At 29.8% G+C, this 19,591-nt stretch overlaps 1 protein-coding gene across 14 annotated transcripts in view; it reads right to left on the bottom strand.

Annotated features, from left to right (window-relative positions):
- The window catches only part of fnbp1b (formin binding protein 1b), a 100,022-nt gene that overhangs the window by 10,815 nt on the left and 69,616 nt on the right, over positions 1-19,591 (bottom strand). For 3 of the 14 annotated variants that reach the window (XM_073825233.1, XM_073825235.1, XM_073825234.1), the window contains exons 9-11: positions 19,191-19,385; positions 13,186-13,377; positions 5,495-5,509 (exon numbers count right to left, since the gene is read on the bottom strand). In XM_073825233.1, coding sequence (XP_073681334.1) covers positions 5,495-5,509; positions 13,186-13,377; positions 19,191-19,385 — 402 coding nt within the window. Of the gene's footprint in view, positions 1-2,701; positions 2,738-5,494; positions 5,510-8,447; positions 8,535-13,185; positions 13,378-19,190; positions 19,386-19,591 lie in introns of all 14 variants that reach the window. The other 11 variants (XM_073825231.1, XM_073825244.1, XM_073825237.1 and 8 more) reach the window with 7 other exon arrangements.

Raw genomic sequence — 19,591 nt, 5'->3', positions numbered from 1 at the left:
AATCAGCTTTCAAATCAAATGTTTATCAAAGCCAAACCAGATGAGCTAATTAAATCTAACATCAATGATTAACCTATTCAGTCCAATGCCAATATCATAAGATAAACTGGCTTGTTGGCTCATCTTTGAAATCGGATTCTGGTTGATATAAGTGATTTGGTTAACATCTGTCCTTACATGCCCTCTCTCTTTCTCGCTCACGCTAATATCCTGTTCCTGTCTACATTAATATATTGATCCTCTATATACTCCAGCCTCTGGTTTTTCCACATTAGTCCTTTCTGACAGGCAGCATTCGCCATGGTTTTAACCACATGGTGGAGCCAAAGAGCCATGAATTTAGGGAGGTTAAACCTGATTTTTAACCCTAGGAAGCATATGATATACAAATCTAAGACCTTTAAATGAACTCAATCTACTACATGCCTTCTGTCATCTGATGACACTTTTTTTAGCAATTAGAAGGCCTTTTGGTATAAATCATGGTCATGGTACATGTCTTTTTGCAGTGATATCTTAGTAAACGTGTGAAAAACTTTTATATTGTTAGTAATTTTTCAAGATAAACACTTACTGAACTAAAGCAAATCAGGTTAACTTGATTATCCATATGTATGTTGTTTAACTCTATCAAATATGAGTTATGTTTTTGAGAAATGTTTATTTGTTTGTTTGTTTTGATCATAAAACTAAGCATTTAAGGCGAGACACTGCAGGTGAATAGGGTAAAAAAAAAAAACTAATAGTTATCACCTTACTTACCCAAATGATTGATTACATTGATAATTGCAAACATTTTTTGTATTACAAGTTTTTATTTTAAATGTTACGTAGTATTAAATGAAATATACACTAATTTGCATACATTTCTAGTACAAAAATCGAAACACTGGATCAATTCAGTTACAAAATTACTGTTGAATATTTTTTTTGCATATTAGAGTCAAATGTTTTTACAGAGGGGATTTTGGGTATCTCATTTAGAACAGACAGAAAACTATTGTTTACCATTTTGGGGGAAGTAAAAAGCTAATTATATATAAGCAAATCCCTCTGTAAAAACCTTCAGAATAAAGACAGGAATAAAAATGTAAAGTTTGGTGTGTGTGAGTGCTACTGAAGTGGAGATTTATTGCTCAGTATAGGAGAAAAAACTCATTTTAAGAAAACTGCCTTTAAAAATATGTATTGTATTTGAAATCTATTGACACAAATAGATAAAGTGCTATAAAAGAAACTCTTAACAGTGTCTTTTGGGTGTTTTCTTTACACTGGTCGGTAAAAACACAAGCAAAAAGCCCAAAATTTGACAGGTACATGAAAAAACAGCATTTTTGCCTGCAGTGTTTCCCCTTAAATATCATACTAAGACTTTATTGAAAGATATAGAGTGAAAACTAATATTTATATGCCTTTTATGTAAGTATTGTGCTATTGTGTCTCATTGATTTACATTACTAGCTATAATTTTTGGCCATAAAAATATCAGAAATTGCACCAAATGAGTCAGTTTGAGTCTCTGAGTAAAATCAGTTTTTTCTTCTTCATGTATGAGCTTCATTTTATCAGCTATATGAGCCATAAAAGCCTGACTTATCGAATATGTACTCATATGCAAACGTTTATTTTAAGATAAACTGTTCCATTTTTTAAAAACTTGGTTATTTTGACTATTATATCATATGTCTGGCTTCACAGGGTTAAAGTAGGCTTTCTAGAAATAAAATCATACTTTCCTAGCCTAAAACTGGATCTTATTCCTTCACAGATTTTTGTTCAAATGTGTTTGGACTGAATAGGTGGGCGGCTGTATTTTTCTACGGGTCAATGTAAACGCCTCACTAAAAGGTCAAAGGTCACAAGGCAGGCACAATGACCTTACCCCTTCCTCCATATCACCATACTGTCATGCAACAATAAACAACCAGATTTTTCTGAGCATGCATTGCATTGTTCCTCAAAATACAGTTAAAACCATAAAACCAAAATTCCAGGCAAACTTAAAAATTAATAATTAACATCTACACAAGCACAATAAACATGCTACACTCACTGTTGTACTCACCCTCTTCAAAACAAAGACAAATTGTTAAAATAAATTGTTAATTATGAGACATTTTGATTATTTAAAAATAAAAATAGATAACAAAATAGATCTAAACTAAAAAAAAAATGCAGAAATCAACTCAGAAATCAAATGATATGGATCAAAATACACATATGTATAAATAGATGAATGTTTACATATATATCTAAACATTATATAGTCAAATATAAATCATACACCAACAGTGATTCAATAATCACATGTAAAATGTTTTTTGATCTATTCTATTAGAAACACCTTATTTTATATTATTTTTCTCCTTCATGTCATTCAAAAACCAATTTGACTTTATTTCTTCAGTGAAACATGAAAGAAATTTTTAGCAAAATTTAGCAAAATGTGCATGCTGCTCTTTTCCATACAAGTAAAACTAAGCATCTCCTTTCGTGCACCTCAAGGTTTGGAATGACATAAAATAAAGACTATATATTAATTTAGCATTTCAAATACTCTAAGTACATTCAAAATGATCATATTTCAGCATATTATGCCACACATCTGGTTAGGGATCCAATTAATCAAGCTGAAATACATAAAGACCGAATCAGGGACAAATAAACAAAACACAGGGACAAAAAACGGGTTTCAGATCACCTCAATTAGGTTCCGCACGTGGGCATTGAGTGAGAGCTACACAGAGGGACAGTCACCAAGGCAACAAGACAAAACAAAACAGACATCAACAAAAAGATAAATCAGACAACAACATGGTTTTATACTTAAATACACACAAAGGTAAAATTATAGAACAAAACAATATCAAAAGTGACGTTAAAGGGATAGTTCACCCAGAAATGAAAATTTGCTGTTAATTAAATTTCACACCAACAGGCCATCAAAGATGTACGCTTTTTTTTTCTTGAGTACAGTAAAACTGATTTTTACCTGGAAACGTGTTCCTTGTTGATTCATAAAATGCAAATCAGCAGCTACTGGCACTTTAAGAGTCAAAAAAGCATACAGGCAAGATCAAATTAAAACCAGTGGCTCCTGATGATATACTGAGGTCTTATGAAGCGAAATTATCTGTTTGTGCAAGAAACGTAATATGTGACCCTGGACCACAAAACCAGTCTTAAGTCGCTGGGGTGTATTTGTAGCAATAGCCAAAAATACATAGTATGGGTCAAAATTATTGATTTTTCTTTTATGTCAAAAATCATTAGGAAATTAAGTAAAGATCATGTTCCATGAAGATTTTTTGTAAAATTCCTACTGTAAACCTATCAAAATGTAATTTTTGATTAGTAATATGCATTGTTAAGAACTTAATTTGGACAACTTTAAAGGTGATTTTCTCAGTATTTAGATTTTTTGCACCCTTAGATTTCAAATTTTCAAATAGATGTATCTCGGCCAAATATTGTCCTATCCTAACAAACCATGCATCAATAGAAAGCTTATTTATTGAGCTTTCATATGATGTATATATCTCAGTTTTGTAAAATTTAACCTTATGACTGGTTTTGTGGTCCAGGGTCACATTTTATTTATAATATTTTTACAAGTGCTGTTAAACAATTAAATCGTGGTTAATCACATTTTATGTTGATTTTATGTTATGTAAATTTTATGTTGAATCAAATAAAATATTTCTCTCTAAATCTACTATTTGTAATTTCTACTTGATACTTTCTAATTTAACACAATAATGGCTTGAAATAACTGAAATCGTGTGACGCAGTGATATAGACATGTAATGCGGTCAAGTGCTGCCTAGAACTACATTTGCTGTGTGTTTCCCTGAAAATAATGCATACCATTAGAACATTCGTCAGCCAATCAGATTCTAGCATTCAACAGCTCCGTAGTATAAGCTGGTATTTTTTGAGTCAAAGTGACTTTCAGGTGTCTAAAAGTAAGTTTAGACACCTTGTAGATCTGTGTGGCTCGAGACATGAACCGTTTCAGACGATTCAGTCTGATTCAGTGAACTGGTTCATTCAGTACACTAAAAAGGGACATCTTCCTGAGGCTCTATTACAGGTAATAATGTTGTAAATAACATTCAGTTTCTTGCACAGACTGATCATTTTGCTTCATAAGAATTTAATATATCATCGGGCTGTGCAATTAATCGAAATTCAGTTTTGATTTCGGTTTCAAACGATCATGAAAATACAGTAATCAAGATGAAACAATTATTGCGCCCCCTTACGCCCCTTCCAGCGGAGCGCTTTCGCTCCTCCATTAAAGCCTAATTTCACATGCAAGTCAGCAAAATCATTTAACGTTTCTTTGAAGTTTTTAAAAGCGAGAAAGAGAATTTGCACCGTTCTGTGTATTCGCTATCTTTTCTCTCTCTTTTAGCTCAAGGTGCGCGACTAAAGGGTCAAAGACACACAAAAATATTAACAGTATAAAAACAATATATTGGATCCGTGTTGCTCTTAAGGCGGCAACAAATAATATTCCTTCTGCTGTCTCTGTGCTTAATATTAATAAAACGTCAAAATACAAAGAGAAAAATCACTCACTGCTCTTGAACGAAGGACTTTTGTAGTTTTAATAAGAAACAAAGCTTGTTTAATTCTTACAGTGAAGACGCTGTTTTATTTTACATTCAAATAATTACATTAAATTTCTGTAGTATTGTTAGACTACTTTAGATTTGTATAAAAGTATTCAGTATTCATTTTTATTAAAAAAAAAAACCTGAACTGAAATAAAATAAAAAGCTAAACAGAAATATATTTGTAAAAAATCTAACAAAGATGGCAAACGCACATAATAAAATGACTTAAACGTCATAAAAAATTACATTTTACATACATTATGTGTTTCATATACATTTTTATAGAAATAAATTTATATAAAAATATTTTTTAATTTAAAAAAGTAAAAATTATATAAAATGTTGTATATATATATGTACATTTAATTTCTGTAGTAAGTTTTAGATTTGTATAAAAGTATTCCGTTTTTTTTTTTGTTTTTTTTTTTTATCTTTTTTTCTTTCGTATTGCTCTCTTAAAATTAATCACTAATATAAAGTTTTGGACCCAGTCATAATCGTGTTAAATAATCGTGATTACAATATTAACCAAAATCCTCGTGATTATGATTTTTGCCCTATTCAGGATCCACTGGTATTAATTTGCGTTGCCTGATATGCTTTTTTTGACTCTTAAAGTGCCGCTAACCACTGACTTGCATTTTATGAATCAGCAAGGACCACGGATTAAAAAAATAGTCATCTTGGATGGCCTGAGGGTGAGTAAAAAGACATCAAATTTTAATTTTTGGGTGAACTATCCTTATAAACAAAAAATAACCATAAGGGTCGAACACAAAGGAACAAAGTGATGTTAAAGGACCATGTGTTACTACAGCGACGGACATGCTACGGTCATGCCGCTACCGACATGCTACTGAGGTCATGCTTACCAGCTTTAGAGAGAGCTTCTCACGGACGAAAAGAGAGAGCGATCGAGGGAATGAACCGAGAGAAGAGAGAAAACATCAGAGGGAGCAACATCAGACCGCTGTACACCTCATACACACGCATGCATGTGTGCTCATGCCTTATGATGTCAATGATGAAGCTCACTACATCACACTTCGCATTTGGCCAGCCGGCAGTATTTTGTGCTCCATCATAAGACAGATTTCTGCTGGCAGAGCTATGGGAAATTAAGCTGAAAGCCTCACTTTGGCACAAAGTACAGGCCTTTTATGAGCATTTATATTTCAGAAGCTTTAAATATTCCAGAAAGTTCTAAACATTTAAAGGGACAGTCCACTAAAATATGAAAATTCTGTCTTCATTTACTCACCCTCATGTCGTTGAAGACTTGTATGCATTTCTTACTTCTGTGGAAGATACTTTGCAGAATATTGGTAACCAAAACTATTTGTTACCAAAATTCTTTGAAGGAATGCATACAGCTTTAGAATGAAACGACAGAATTTCATTTTTGGGTGGACTGGCCCTTTAAGTTGTTAATTGCAATATTGCACTCTAATGATACACCAATGTTCACCAAACTCATTTTACTGCTGTAGTTTGGTGCATTTGCATTGGAGAAAATATTTGATTTTATATCAGAAATTAATTGCAATTTCTTTCTGATGCAGTGAACTTCAGCTTGAACCAATGAACCAGTTATTACACACAATGTTACAGGGTCACATGAAGATGACATTATCAGTCCTAAAGCAATAGTCAGCCAATAAACAGAACACGTCAGGGATGGATGTACAAGAGAGAAGACAGAGGAAGGAGAAAGAGAAACAAAAATGAAAATATTCTCAATAAGGGGCTTGTTTTTGAGGTGGCCATCACGCCAGAGAGGATTCTGGGTAATCGTACCTGGGAAGGGAACTCAAAACAAAGCAATTCATGGAGATAAAAGTAAAAGTGTGGTAAAATCGTGAAGTAAATAGTTAGTTTTGAACACCTGGGATTGTTAAATTACTTTAATCAGGAGGTTAATAGGAGACCATTTTAAAACACAAAAAAGACATTAAATTAGCATGTATGTAAATAACCGCACAAAAAAATATTAATCTATAATTTAAAAACAAAATATTTAAAACATAAAAAATATTCATATTTTAAAAATAAATCATAAATGTTTATTTACTGTTTTGAATAAATGCATGATGATTATTTAGAAAAATATTATTTAAAAAAAAGCATTTACAACTATTAACTATTTATTTCGTGCACCATAGAATAAAGCATGCTAATTATGTAAAAAAGTTTATTTTATAAAAAAACATAATAAAATATGCAAATACATATATAAAAAACTATGCAAATAAAATACAACATATTGTATCTAAAAAAATAAATATTTAAAAATATAAATAAAAATAGCTTTTATATATATATATATATATATATATATTTAAAAAAACCTATTAATTATTTATTTAGTGCACCATAGAATAAAGCATGCTAATTATGTAAAAAAATATATTTAATAAAAAAACATTATAAAATATTCAAATAAAATACAACATATAGTATATAAAAATATTATTAATGAATTAAAATATTTAAAAATTTAAAAACAAATAGTTTTTATATATTAAAAAACCTGTTAATTATTTATTTAGTGCACCATAGAATACAGCATGCTAATTATGTAAAAAAATAAAAATAAAAAAACATTATAAAATATGCAAATACATATATCAAAACTAAGCAAATAAAATACAACATATAGTATCTAAAAATAAATATTAAAATGAATTAAAATACTTAAAAATATAAATAAAATAGCTTTTATATATATTTAAGAAAAAAAACTATTCATTATTTATTTAGTGCACCATAGAATAAAGCATGCTAATAATGTAAAAAAATATATATATTTTATTAAAAATATTTGTGCACATTGGCATAAAGCATCCTGATTATGAAAAAAAAATAATACTCTAATTTTAATAAAGCTGTGACACCAAAAACCTCTCATTTCGAGAAACCTATCTCTGTGAAGACACATTTTCCTCTGAACGTCTTCATATTTTAGGGTGCTCAAACTATGGAGATTTTCGGAAGTTCTGACAGATGTATTTGGACAAATGCATAAACCCACTGACAGGACATACAACGTTCTCAAACTCATGAATGCGCCAACAGGATGTAGAATTCAACGCATTTGTAACGGACATAGATATCAAATACAGACGGGATTGTGTGAACGTTTGTGTGAACGTGATGTACACAGAGGACCATTCAATATATCAAAGCAGGGAAACACCGAAAGGGGTGAATTCTGAACGTATCCTTGCGTGTGATCAAGTGTTACGAGCACCAGAAGGGTCAAAGATGATCATGAATGCGCAAGGCTTGCATTCGGAAATCGCACTCGTGACACTTTAAGAATTAACCCCTCCCACACAAGCTGATTTGCTGCCAGAGCGTGGGGGGCGGAGCCAGGCTGCTGGGGTTGCACATGGGAGGCGGGGTCAGAAGCCAGAAGAGCCAATAAGGGAAACAGCTGATGGTGATGTAACTTTTCTCAATTACAAATGGAGTATCAGACATTAACCTCATTCAAATGAATTCAAAAAGATATTAATTTATTTTTTTGAACAATATCACATTAATTAAAATAAAAAAATCGCTAAATGAGGTTAAGTCTGTTAAATTATTTACTCTATTTCAGCTATCATTCAAACACACACACACCTGTTTTAATAAAAAAAATCTAAATGATTATAAAAATTATAATAATAATCAAAATTATATATATTATAATTATATATTTAAAAAAAAATTAAATATATATATATTTTTTTCTTCAAAATGAATGTGTGGTTCCTTTTATATTTAGCACACTTTTCTAAGTAAACCCACACACACTCTTGCCTCCTCTCACACACTTACGACATATTGCCTGGCCTCGAAAGCATACGTAGGCCGACCGAGAGTCCTCTTCATGATTTCTTTATTATAATAGAGAGACTGGGCAGACTGCAGCAAAGAATAAACCCTAATTAAACACACACACACTCATGCATAACTATACAAACACACAGTCGCACACACTCCATCATTCCACAAACACATTTCAATACAAATATGTACACTAAATATACACTAAAAACATTTGCACACTAAAAACATTTTGCACAAGTACACAAACACACTTTTTGTGTCAATAAACCTGCAAATATATACAATTTAAACACACAAAACAATAAGATGACAAAAGCATGTAAAATTACTAAGCTTAAACAAAAAATTAAATAAATAAAAAAGTAAAAATTTTAATTAAAAATATAAACAAAATTCAAAAAATTGAAAAAAAGCTAAATAGAAATATAAAAAAATTATAAAAATCACATGAAATTACTAAGAATTAAACAAAAAAAATATTTTTTAAAATATATAACAAAAGTAAAAATTTAAATAGAAAAACAATTCTAACTTCTGCGATACTAATGCTTTACAACTCTACTGTTCAAATGTTTAGGGTCAGTAAAACTTTTTAGTCTTTAAAAATCACTCTTTGTCTCACCAAAGCTGCATTTTCTTGATACAAAATACAATAAGAACAGTAATATTGTGAAATATTATTACAATTTAATAAAAAACTGTTTTCTATTTGAATATGTTTTAAAATGTAACTTATTTTAATGTAATTAGAATTTAAATAATAAAAGATTGTTTTATTAATTAAAATTCCATTGAAAGAATTAACATAAATTTCTGATGGAAAACTCAAATTAAAATGATTTAAAAATGTAAACGAAACTACTAAACCTGAACTGAAATCAAATAAATTAAAGCTAAACTGAAATATATATTTAAAAAAATCTAATAAAAATAAAAATGCACTGTCATAAGTCAAAATCAAATATTATATAAATTATATAGTTTTACATAATTTTTTTATAGAAATAAATTTATAAAAATTAAAATGATATAAAATATAATTATATATATAAAATACAATTCAAAATATAAAATCACTAAATAAACAACTGAAATAAAGCTAAATAGAAATATAAAAAAATAATAAAAATGACAAAAGCACTTAAACAAAAAATAAAATATAAAAAGTAAAAATTAAAATTGAAAATACAAATATAAAATCTAATTCAACATATAAAATTACTTAACGTAAAATAAAAATAAAGCTATAGAGAAATATTTTTTAGAAATTAATAAAAATGACAAAATCACATAAAATGACAAGAATTAAACAAAAAAATAAAATATTGAAAGAATATATATTCAAATTTAAATAAAAAAACAATTTCAACTTATGCAATACTAGTGCTCTATAACCCTACTGTTCAAACGTTTAGGGTCAGTAAGATTTTTTAGTCTTTAAAGAAGACTCTTCGTCTTACCAAGGCTGCATTTTCTTGGTAGAAAAAATACAGTAAAAACTGTAAAATTGTGAAATATTATTACAATTTAAAATAACTGTTTTCTATTTAAATGTGTTTTAAAATAAAATTTATTTTTGTAACGCAAAGCTGAATTTTCAGCATCAGCACAGTTTTCAGCGTCACACGATCCTTCAGAAATCATTCTAATATGCTGATTTGCTCCTCAAGAAACATTTCTGATTATCACCAATGTTAAAAACAGTTGTGCTGCTTAATAATTTTGTGCAAACTATTTTTTAGGATTCTCTGATGAACAGAATGGTCAAAAGAAAAGCATTTATTCAAACTAGAAATCTTCATAATCTATCACTTTTAATAAATGTAATGCATCCTTGCTGAACATAAGCCTTAATTTCTTACCAATCTCAAACCTTCGAACAGTAGTTTACATCAAAACACATACAGGACCACAAATGGAGAAAATGAAAGTGTCAAAAACCTTCACATGTTCAAGTTTATTCCTCTATTTTACCATTTGTGTTTATAACATCCTTTCTTTCTTCAGCTGTGAGCTGATTCATGCCATCAGCATCACTGTTGAGAGTATATCTGCTAAAAATGTGAACAAAAAGCTTCATAGAGCTCTGTCAGCATGATGAACCTACCCATGCACTTCCTGACAGATGAACGGCCAAAAATAGGAAACGATAAATCTGTTTTTCTATTCGCTGACCATCGATCCTTGCGAAGCCGAGAGCAATATCTATACTCGCTGCATTTTGAAAAGATAAAAACTATCTGAGATTTGCACAGGGACATGGGAAAGCTCTGTTATCTGCTGTGCTTTGCATTTGTTATCTAGCAAAGTCATTCAAAAGTCTAAATCTGCGCTCGCACAGGCGGAAACACGTGGACGGCCTTCCTGACGGGAAGGTGAATCTGGTCTGACTTTATCAGAAAGTCACATGTCAGCGTGTGTGTAAATAGAAGACATTGTTTCTGAGTGTTTGCGTGTGTGTAATCGCATTACTCAGGATGAACCTTTATGTTTGAGCACCCGTTTTACTTTATCTGTCACCGCAGGGTGCCTTCGACTGGCGCCCTGCGTGTGAAGTGTGTAATTGTGTTTGCATGTATCTTAAAACGTGACACAGTGAAACCATGGAAAACGCAAACAACGAAACATAAAAGAGAGAGAAAGAGAGGTAGACTGACAGAGAGAGAGAGAAAGAGGCAGAGTGGATTTCATTGGCTGCGTGAGGTGGAGGGAAAAAGGAGCCGAAAGATATAAACAATTCCAGAATCATCGCCTGCGGAATCTTAGTCACACTGTGACATCATCCCTTCGGAACCCAACGCTGCCTTGAAGTCCATTTAAGTCGATATTTAGTCATGTGTGAAATAGTTTAATCTAGTTCAGAATAATTGACAGGAAGAGTTTTTTTAGCACTGGTGCAACAAACTAAAAGGCAAAGAAAAATATAATTTAATTAAGCATAATTTAGTATAATATTAAAATTTAGGATTTTTTTTTTGTAAAAACTCAACTATTCTCTAAAATGCTTGCTGTGATATTTGCAGCCATCTGAGAAATTCCATTTAATTATATAATATTTTAAATAAAATTTAAATAATTTGATATAGTTTTTAAATACAAAAAAGTAAAAAATTATAAATATAAGAAAAAAAAAAAAAAATTCAAAATATAAAATTACTAAACCTAAAACTGGAAAAAGCTAAATAGAAAGAAAAAAATAATAATAATAATAACAATAACAATAATAAATAAAAATGACAAAAATGACAAAAGCACATAAAATTACTAAGACTTAAAAATATATATATTTTTTAAATATATATAAAAATATTAAAAATAAATTTAAAATATAAGCATAAAATCTTCATTTTATAAAAAAAATATATATATATATATATATATATATATATATATATATATATATATATATATATATATATACTAAAAAATACAAAAAATACTAAACCTAAAACATATTTAAAAAGCACAAATAATAAAAATTACAAAAGCACATAACAAAATTACTAATACTTAAAAAATAAGAAAATATTTAAAAAATATAAAATGACAAAACTTAAACTGAAATAAAATAAAGCTAAATAGAAATATTTTTAAAACATTAATACAATTGATAAAAGCACATACAACTTTCTAACTTAAATAAACTGACTTAAAATATTTTTTTAAAATTCTTCAAATTGAAAATATGATTATATATTATAATTATAATTATATATTATTATTATTATTATTATTATTATTATTATATTATATATTAATATATTTTGACAAAAAGCACATAACAAAACTAAGACTTAAAGAATTAAAAAAAGTAAACATTCAAATTGGAAATATAAATATAAATTTAATTCAAAATATAAAATTACTAAACCTAAAATTGAAAATAAGCTAAATAGAAATATAAAAATTAATAAAAATGACAAAAGCACATAACAAAATTACTAATACATAGACAAAAAAAAATTAAATATAAAAAAATTTAAAAGTAAAAACTGTAATTGAAAATATAAATATAAAATCTAATTCAAAACATAACATTACTTAACCTAAAAATGAAATAAAGCTAAATAGAAATATTTTTAAAAATTATTAAAAATGAAAATGAGAAATTACTAAGACTTAAAACATTTAAAAAAAATAAAAAAATATAAATATAAATATAATATCCAATTCAAGATATAAAATGACTAAACTAAAACTGAAATAAAGCTAGATAGAAATATTTTAACAAAAAGCACATAACAAAACTACTAAGACTTAAACTAAAAATGAAATATAAAACAGAAATTGAAAACTAATTTATAATAATACTAATAATACTACTAGAATAACACTAATTGGGGTAGAAACTCCTGTTTATAATGTTTATTATTATTGCTAAATAAATACGATAAAATAAAGAAATAAATGAATGAATATATATATATATTTTTTCCTTCAATATTTTAGGCCACAGAAAAGTTACCCTAACTGAAGAATCTCCCAAATATGATCATTCAGTCATGATTTAAAGGCAGCATTAGTCAGATTATGACTTCAATAGGTTGTTTTGCATTTAGATTACGATGCCAAAAACACCTCAAAATGATCATTCGGCTCCTTTTTTCTTTATGCAGACATACACTGACATGACAGCACAAGCGATGACAGGCACAGAGCGGCACACGCTTACGTGAACACACGCATGTGGAAGACGTGGAAAACGCCAGCATGCACGGATACTTACCCCTCGCCGGAGGCTCCTGAGGCAGTGCATTTTGGGCTTGGAGGTCATGAGGTCGTTGAATCGGTGGGACAGGGGCTCCTTGGACTGTTTGGGGGTCTGGGGAGTGGGGCAGGGGTCAGGGGTCACAGCAGAAGGTGAGGGAGGGTCAGGGGGGGGCTGGCGAGGTATGGGGGACGTTAACAGGGACATAAGCTACCGGTAAGACACGAGCCACAGAGCAGCGACCAGTGAGTGAGAGGGAGAGAGAGAGAGAGAGAGAGAGGTTTACAGAGAGAAAGAGAGAGAGAGAGGGAGTGCGGACCAAATGGATCCAGAAAGAGGTAAACAAAAAAGGAGGGGGAACACAAAACAAGAGAAATAAGGACCCAAAAATGAAACGAATTAATCAATTAATCAATTAATAGAACAAAGGAGAACGCAAACTTAAACAAAACGTAAAAGAAACGGCAACTGAAAGAAAACACGCTGCAGCTGTGGTGTTATTAACCCTGTGAGCGAGAGAGTTAGTGCGTTAAACTCCATTCTGTACATCAGGGGTCACATGCAGGGGGCAAATCACTGCAGAACCATTTAAAGGGACGGTACACCCAAAAATAAACAGCACCGCAGTGACTGTCGGCCTTCCGTGGAACACAAAAGGGGATGTTTATGCTACTTTTTCAAGGCAATGTCACCGATTTAATTCAGTTTTAAGTACTTTATTGGCATGATTGTGTTTGCAAACAATACTGGCAAAGCATTAATTACAAAAAAGATTACAGTGATTAGTTATCACAACTTAAAATTCAACATTAAAACATGGAATAATGTGTTGTTTCAATTTAAAGAAGTACACTTAATATTGTAAGTTTAGCTTAGTTTAGTTAAAAATGTATCTAAATTAAAAGTAGTTTTTAAGTAGTTTTAAATTTCAAGAGCTACATTTTAGAGTGAAATAATAAAACTAGTATTTAAATTACGTGCTAAATAATAAAGAAAAATTATTTACACAGTTATACATAGCTATATATATATAGCCATCAATACATTATGAGTAAATAAATAAATAAAATAAATTTAGAAATTCACTTATTTATAAATTTATGTTATTTAATTATTTATGATTACAATAAAAAATTATAATTGATAATTATTATAATTAACAATAATAATGATAATATATTATTATTATTATTATTATTATTATTTGCTTAAAATGTAAACTTATTTAAAATAAAAAACATATATGTAGTAATTTATCAATACATTATGAGGAAATAAATAAATACATAAAAGAAATAATTTAATTAATTTATTTGTATATTTATATTATTCATAAATAATATTATTTATTTATGATTATTATACATGATAATTATTACAATTAATAATAAAAAATATTATTATTTGTTTTAACTTTTACAATTATTTAAAATTAAAATTATATATATAAAAATGTATCAATACATTATGAAGAAATAAATAGATAAAATAAATTCATTTATTTATTTGTTTAATTATTTTTAATTATAGTTAAAAATGATAATTGATTATTTAATTTAAAATTAAAAAAAATTATATATTATGAATAAAAATACTGTAATATAATTAATAGTTATTTTTTTAAATTAATTAATTATAAAAAAGAAAAAAAAAGAATTAAAAGAATAATAATTATTATGGACGGTCTTAAATTATATTGATCAAGGCTGTAGTTGTTTTTGAGGGTTTGCAGCTGAATTTTTTTTTTTTTTTTTTTGAGTAACTGTCTTTCACCAGCAACATCTTTTCTGAAGAACTGTAAAAATGTAGCAGTCTGTCAAATTATTTCTTGCCTTTTTGTCTCTTTTTGAAATTTGACAGCTGTGATCACCATCCACTTTCATTGTATAACAAAAGAGCAGCTTGAATATTCCTTCAGATTTTCTTTTTTTTTTTTGTGTTCCATGGAAGAAAATCAGTCAATGACAGCATTTTCATTTCTAGCTGAACTGTCCCTTTAACAAACGTTGCATGCACAGCACACACACACACACACACACACACACACACACACACACACACGCGCACACACTCCTCTAAAGCACAAAAACTGATTTGAGGTCAACCATTCGCTCTTTTTTTCTCTCTCTTTCACTTTCTTATTAGCGAGCTCCCCAAAGCGTAATGGAGAAATTAATGAACAAGCTCATATTAACGGTTCAGTTCCCAACAGACTAGACAACCTGCTAAAACATCACAGACAAAATCTGCCCTCTACGCATTAGGACAAACCGAGATAAGTCCAAATCTACACAAGTGGGCCCAATACCACAGGAAATCAAAATGATGTGTGCAAAAATGCACTTACACTGGAAGTCCATGGAGCAACTGCATAACCAGAAGCAGCCTACTCAATATAAGGATGATTTACACCACTTTACAGCTCAAAAAACACATCTGGTGCAAAATAAAAAAGTGCTTTAGCATATTTTTGCTTTTTTGAGCTCTCTTAGAATGCTTTGCCCCATTTTAGTATTATTTATAAACCATTACAGCATTAATTCATATTTAGATTTATTATATATTAGATTTAAAATATTATATTAGTTACTATTATATTTTCATCTTATTTTTTGCTTAATTTTTTACACATTGTATGCCCTATTGTCATTTTAAATGGTAAATAAAATTGCTAAACCTATAAAAAAATGACTTAAAATGAATTGTATTATTATTATGTTTTTCTTTTAGTTTTAGTAATATGATTTCAGTTAGTTTTTTGTTTATTTTTTAATTCATTAATTAACTAACTATAAAAAAATAATTAATTACAATAATAATTATTATTATTAATAATAATGGTAATAATAAATAAATAAATAAATAAAAAGCACAAATTTGTGACTTTTAAATTACATTCACAAAAATAAAGGTTTTGCTATTTAAGCTTAAATATTTTAAAGGTTTTAGTAATTTAAGTATGTCAACCTGTTTTACTTAAAACAATAATAATTATAAAAAATTTAAAGTAATTCATTAAAATAACAAAAATATTATTACGATAAATAATAGTAATAATAAATATGTAAATAAACAAATAAACAACAAGCACAAATTTCTGACTTGGTAACTGCATTCTCAAAAAAGTCTTTCTATTTAAGCTTAAATATTTTGTATTATGTTTAAGTTTTAAGTAATTTAAGTGTCAACCTGTTTTTTATTAATGATAGTAATAATAAACAAGCACAAATCTAATAATACAAATGAATTAATTCAAATAATTTTATAATTAATAATAGTAATAAAAATTATAGTACATAAGCAAGTTAATAAATAATAAAATAATAAGCACAAATTCCTGACTTTTCAATTACACTTAAAAAAATCCATCTTTAATTTTTTTATTATTATATTATAGTTTTAGTAATTTAAGTATGTCGACCTGTTTTATTTCAGCTAGTTGCCAAAGCTTTTTGGGTTTTTTTTGTATAGTTTTAATATTTCCAATATTAATATTTTGTTTTATTTCAGCTTTATTTCAAATAATAGTTTTCTTTTTACTTAATGTACACTCCTGGCCCACAGACTTCCCATGTAAGAGCATTACTGTAAACAGCATTTCTCCTAAGCATTTTTCCAAGGTTGAGCTGATTTCCAGTGATAATCAACAGCATGTCACAGATGCTGCCAACAAAGCTTAACTCGTACTGAACCCAAAAGATTCCTATAATCTTCACCATCATACATAAACACAATTTCAACTTCTAGTCCTGTAGAACATTCTAATTCTGTCAAAATCATCTGCTTTCATGCATTAACACCATTAATCAGTTCTGCTTGAGATGTGTGTTTAGTGTTTAGATGACTGTATGAATCTAGTTTCTAAATAAAGTCTCCTAACTAACAAACAGACACATAACACACACAAAACACACACATAATAGACATGAACCAACAAACACAGGCTATGATTGGAACAGCATACTACATACAGTTGAGGTTAAAAGTTTACATTTGGTTTTCCAGCATTTTTGTGTATTTGAACCCTTTCTAACAATGACTGTATGATTTTGAGATCCATCTTTTCACACTGAGGACAACTGAGGGACTCATATTTAACTATTACAGAAGGTTTAAATGCTTACTGGTGCTTCAGAAGGAAACACAATGCATTAAAAGCCGGGGGTGAAAACTTTTGAATAGAATGACGATGTGTACATTTTTGTTATTCTGCCTAAACATCATATTTTTTTTATTTAGTACTGCCTTTCAGAGGCTACAGAAGACAAAATAAGTTAAATTTACCCTGATTTTCAAATTCCAAAAGTTTTAATGCATCGTGTTTCCTTATGGAGCATCAGTGAGCATTTAAACCTTCTGTAATAGTTGCATATGAGTCCCTCGGTTGTCCTCAGTGTGAAAAGATGGATCGCAAAATCATAGTCATTGTTGGAAATGGTTAAAATACTCAAGAAAGCTGAAAAAACAAAGAATTTGTGGGACCTGAAGGATTTTTCTGAAGAACAGCAGACAGTTTAACTGTTCAGGACAAACAAGGGACTCATAAACAGCTATCACTAAACAAAAAAAAACACAACTGTGGATCATTCAGGTAACACAGTATTAAGAATCAAGTGTATGTAAACTTTTGAACGGGGTCATTTTTATAAATGTAACGGTTATTTTTTCTTGTGGACTATATGTAAACGTCCTCTATGTGAAATATCTTATTCAGGTCAGTACAAAATAAAAAATAACATGCATTTTGTATGATCCCTCTTATTTTGCTAAAATAATTAACATTTTTTCAGATTCTGCAAGGTGTACGTAAACTTTTGACCTCAACTGTACTACTATTACTATTTAGGCAGTATGTATACTATGCACAATATGCAAATGACCTACTACTGTACATTTGCCAAAATGCGCAACAACAAAGCACAACACATGGAACATGATATCCCATAATGCAATGAGCTAAAAGTTACATTTCCAATGCATATCAGTCGCAATATTACACAGACTGCTGAAGGTTTACTGCTCATCAAGGCTTCATTCATCTGATCAGAAATACGGTAAAAATTAGTAAAATTGTAAAATATTATTACAATTTAAAATAATTGGTTTCTCTTTGAATATATTGTAAATTATCATTTATTCCTGTGACGCAAAGCTGAATTTTCAGCATCATTACTCCAGTCTTTAGTGTCACATGAACCTTCAGAAAACATTCTAATATGCTGATTTGCTGCTCTAAAAAACATTATATTTTAAAATATAACATAAAAGTCTCTACTGTCACTTTTAATCAATTTAATGCATCCTTGCTGAATAAAAAGTATTAATGAAACTAACTAAACAATCAAAACAGTATAGAGTATATACTGTACAGTATGAACTAGTTTTCCGTTCCGCCCATAGCCACACAGACACACCTCATTAAATATGTACGACAGTGTTAATGCTCACATCCTGGTCCTGCGAGGTTAGGCGGGGTTTGGACTGAGCATGCTCAGTAAGAGCGGACCCTTTGACAAAAATGCCAAAGGTCACGAGAAGACAGAGGAAGACGAAGAAAAGGAAGAAGAATGTGGTTACCATGAGAACAGCATCGATGAGCGGCTGGAGAAGGAAGTTACTCTCGGTTTTGACGAGAAGGGAAAGACGACACAGGAATAAAGGGTTTAGGGTTACGATACTCTGCGATGTCAAAGGTCAACGGTGAGGCCGCTCGGGCCGGTGCATTAGTACGTTATCGGTGGAGCGTCAGGATGAACGTGGAACAGTTGTAATTTCGTGCAGGTGAACAAAGGGAAGGGAAAGGAGAACGATGGTGGCAAACGAATAACAGCATCTACAAAAACTACAATAAACTAAAACTACACAACCTATAAACCAAACTAAACAAGCACAAACTAAAAACAAAACTCACAAACACATTAAACAGTCAGTCTTATCAGTCTGTGCTGTTCATATTTACTTGAAATTTGTTTTTCGGTCAAATCGAAGTAAGTGTGAGTGAATGTGATGCCGGTGTGTGTTACCTTGTTTTTTTTAATGAAAGGCCAGAGAGTTTTGCTCTTGCCCTTGCTGGAGCGCTCCGCTTTGTTGTCCGGGCGTGAGTTAGTGAGGCTGGTCTCAGACACCGTCCTCTTCATCGCCTGGCCGTAGTCTTCAAACTCCACATCGCCTGGAGGCTCGAACCCAGACTTATACGACTCTATCACCTGAGAGGAGTCCTGTGGGGAAAGAAAAAAATTAACTTTTACATGATTTGCATGTTTAATGTGTCTTAGCAGTATGTGGACACCCTACAATAATAAAAAAATCCATTCACTCACACTATTTTTTAATCCCCAAAAAACCTAAACAGTCTCAATTATCAAGCCGTTTTGATTTTCTGAGCAGTGTGATGTCATATTACTCAGGCTCCGCCCACAGCCAC

This window comes from Garra rufa, chromosome 19, assembly GCF_049309525.1.
Source record: "Garra rufa chromosome 19, GarRuf1.0, whole genome shotgun sequence".
NCBI lineage: Eukaryota > Metazoa > Chordata > Actinopteri > Cypriniformes > Cyprinidae > Garra > Garra rufa.
Note: the sequence above shows the minus strand (reverse complement) of the source record. Positions and strands in the feature narration are given on the sequence as shown.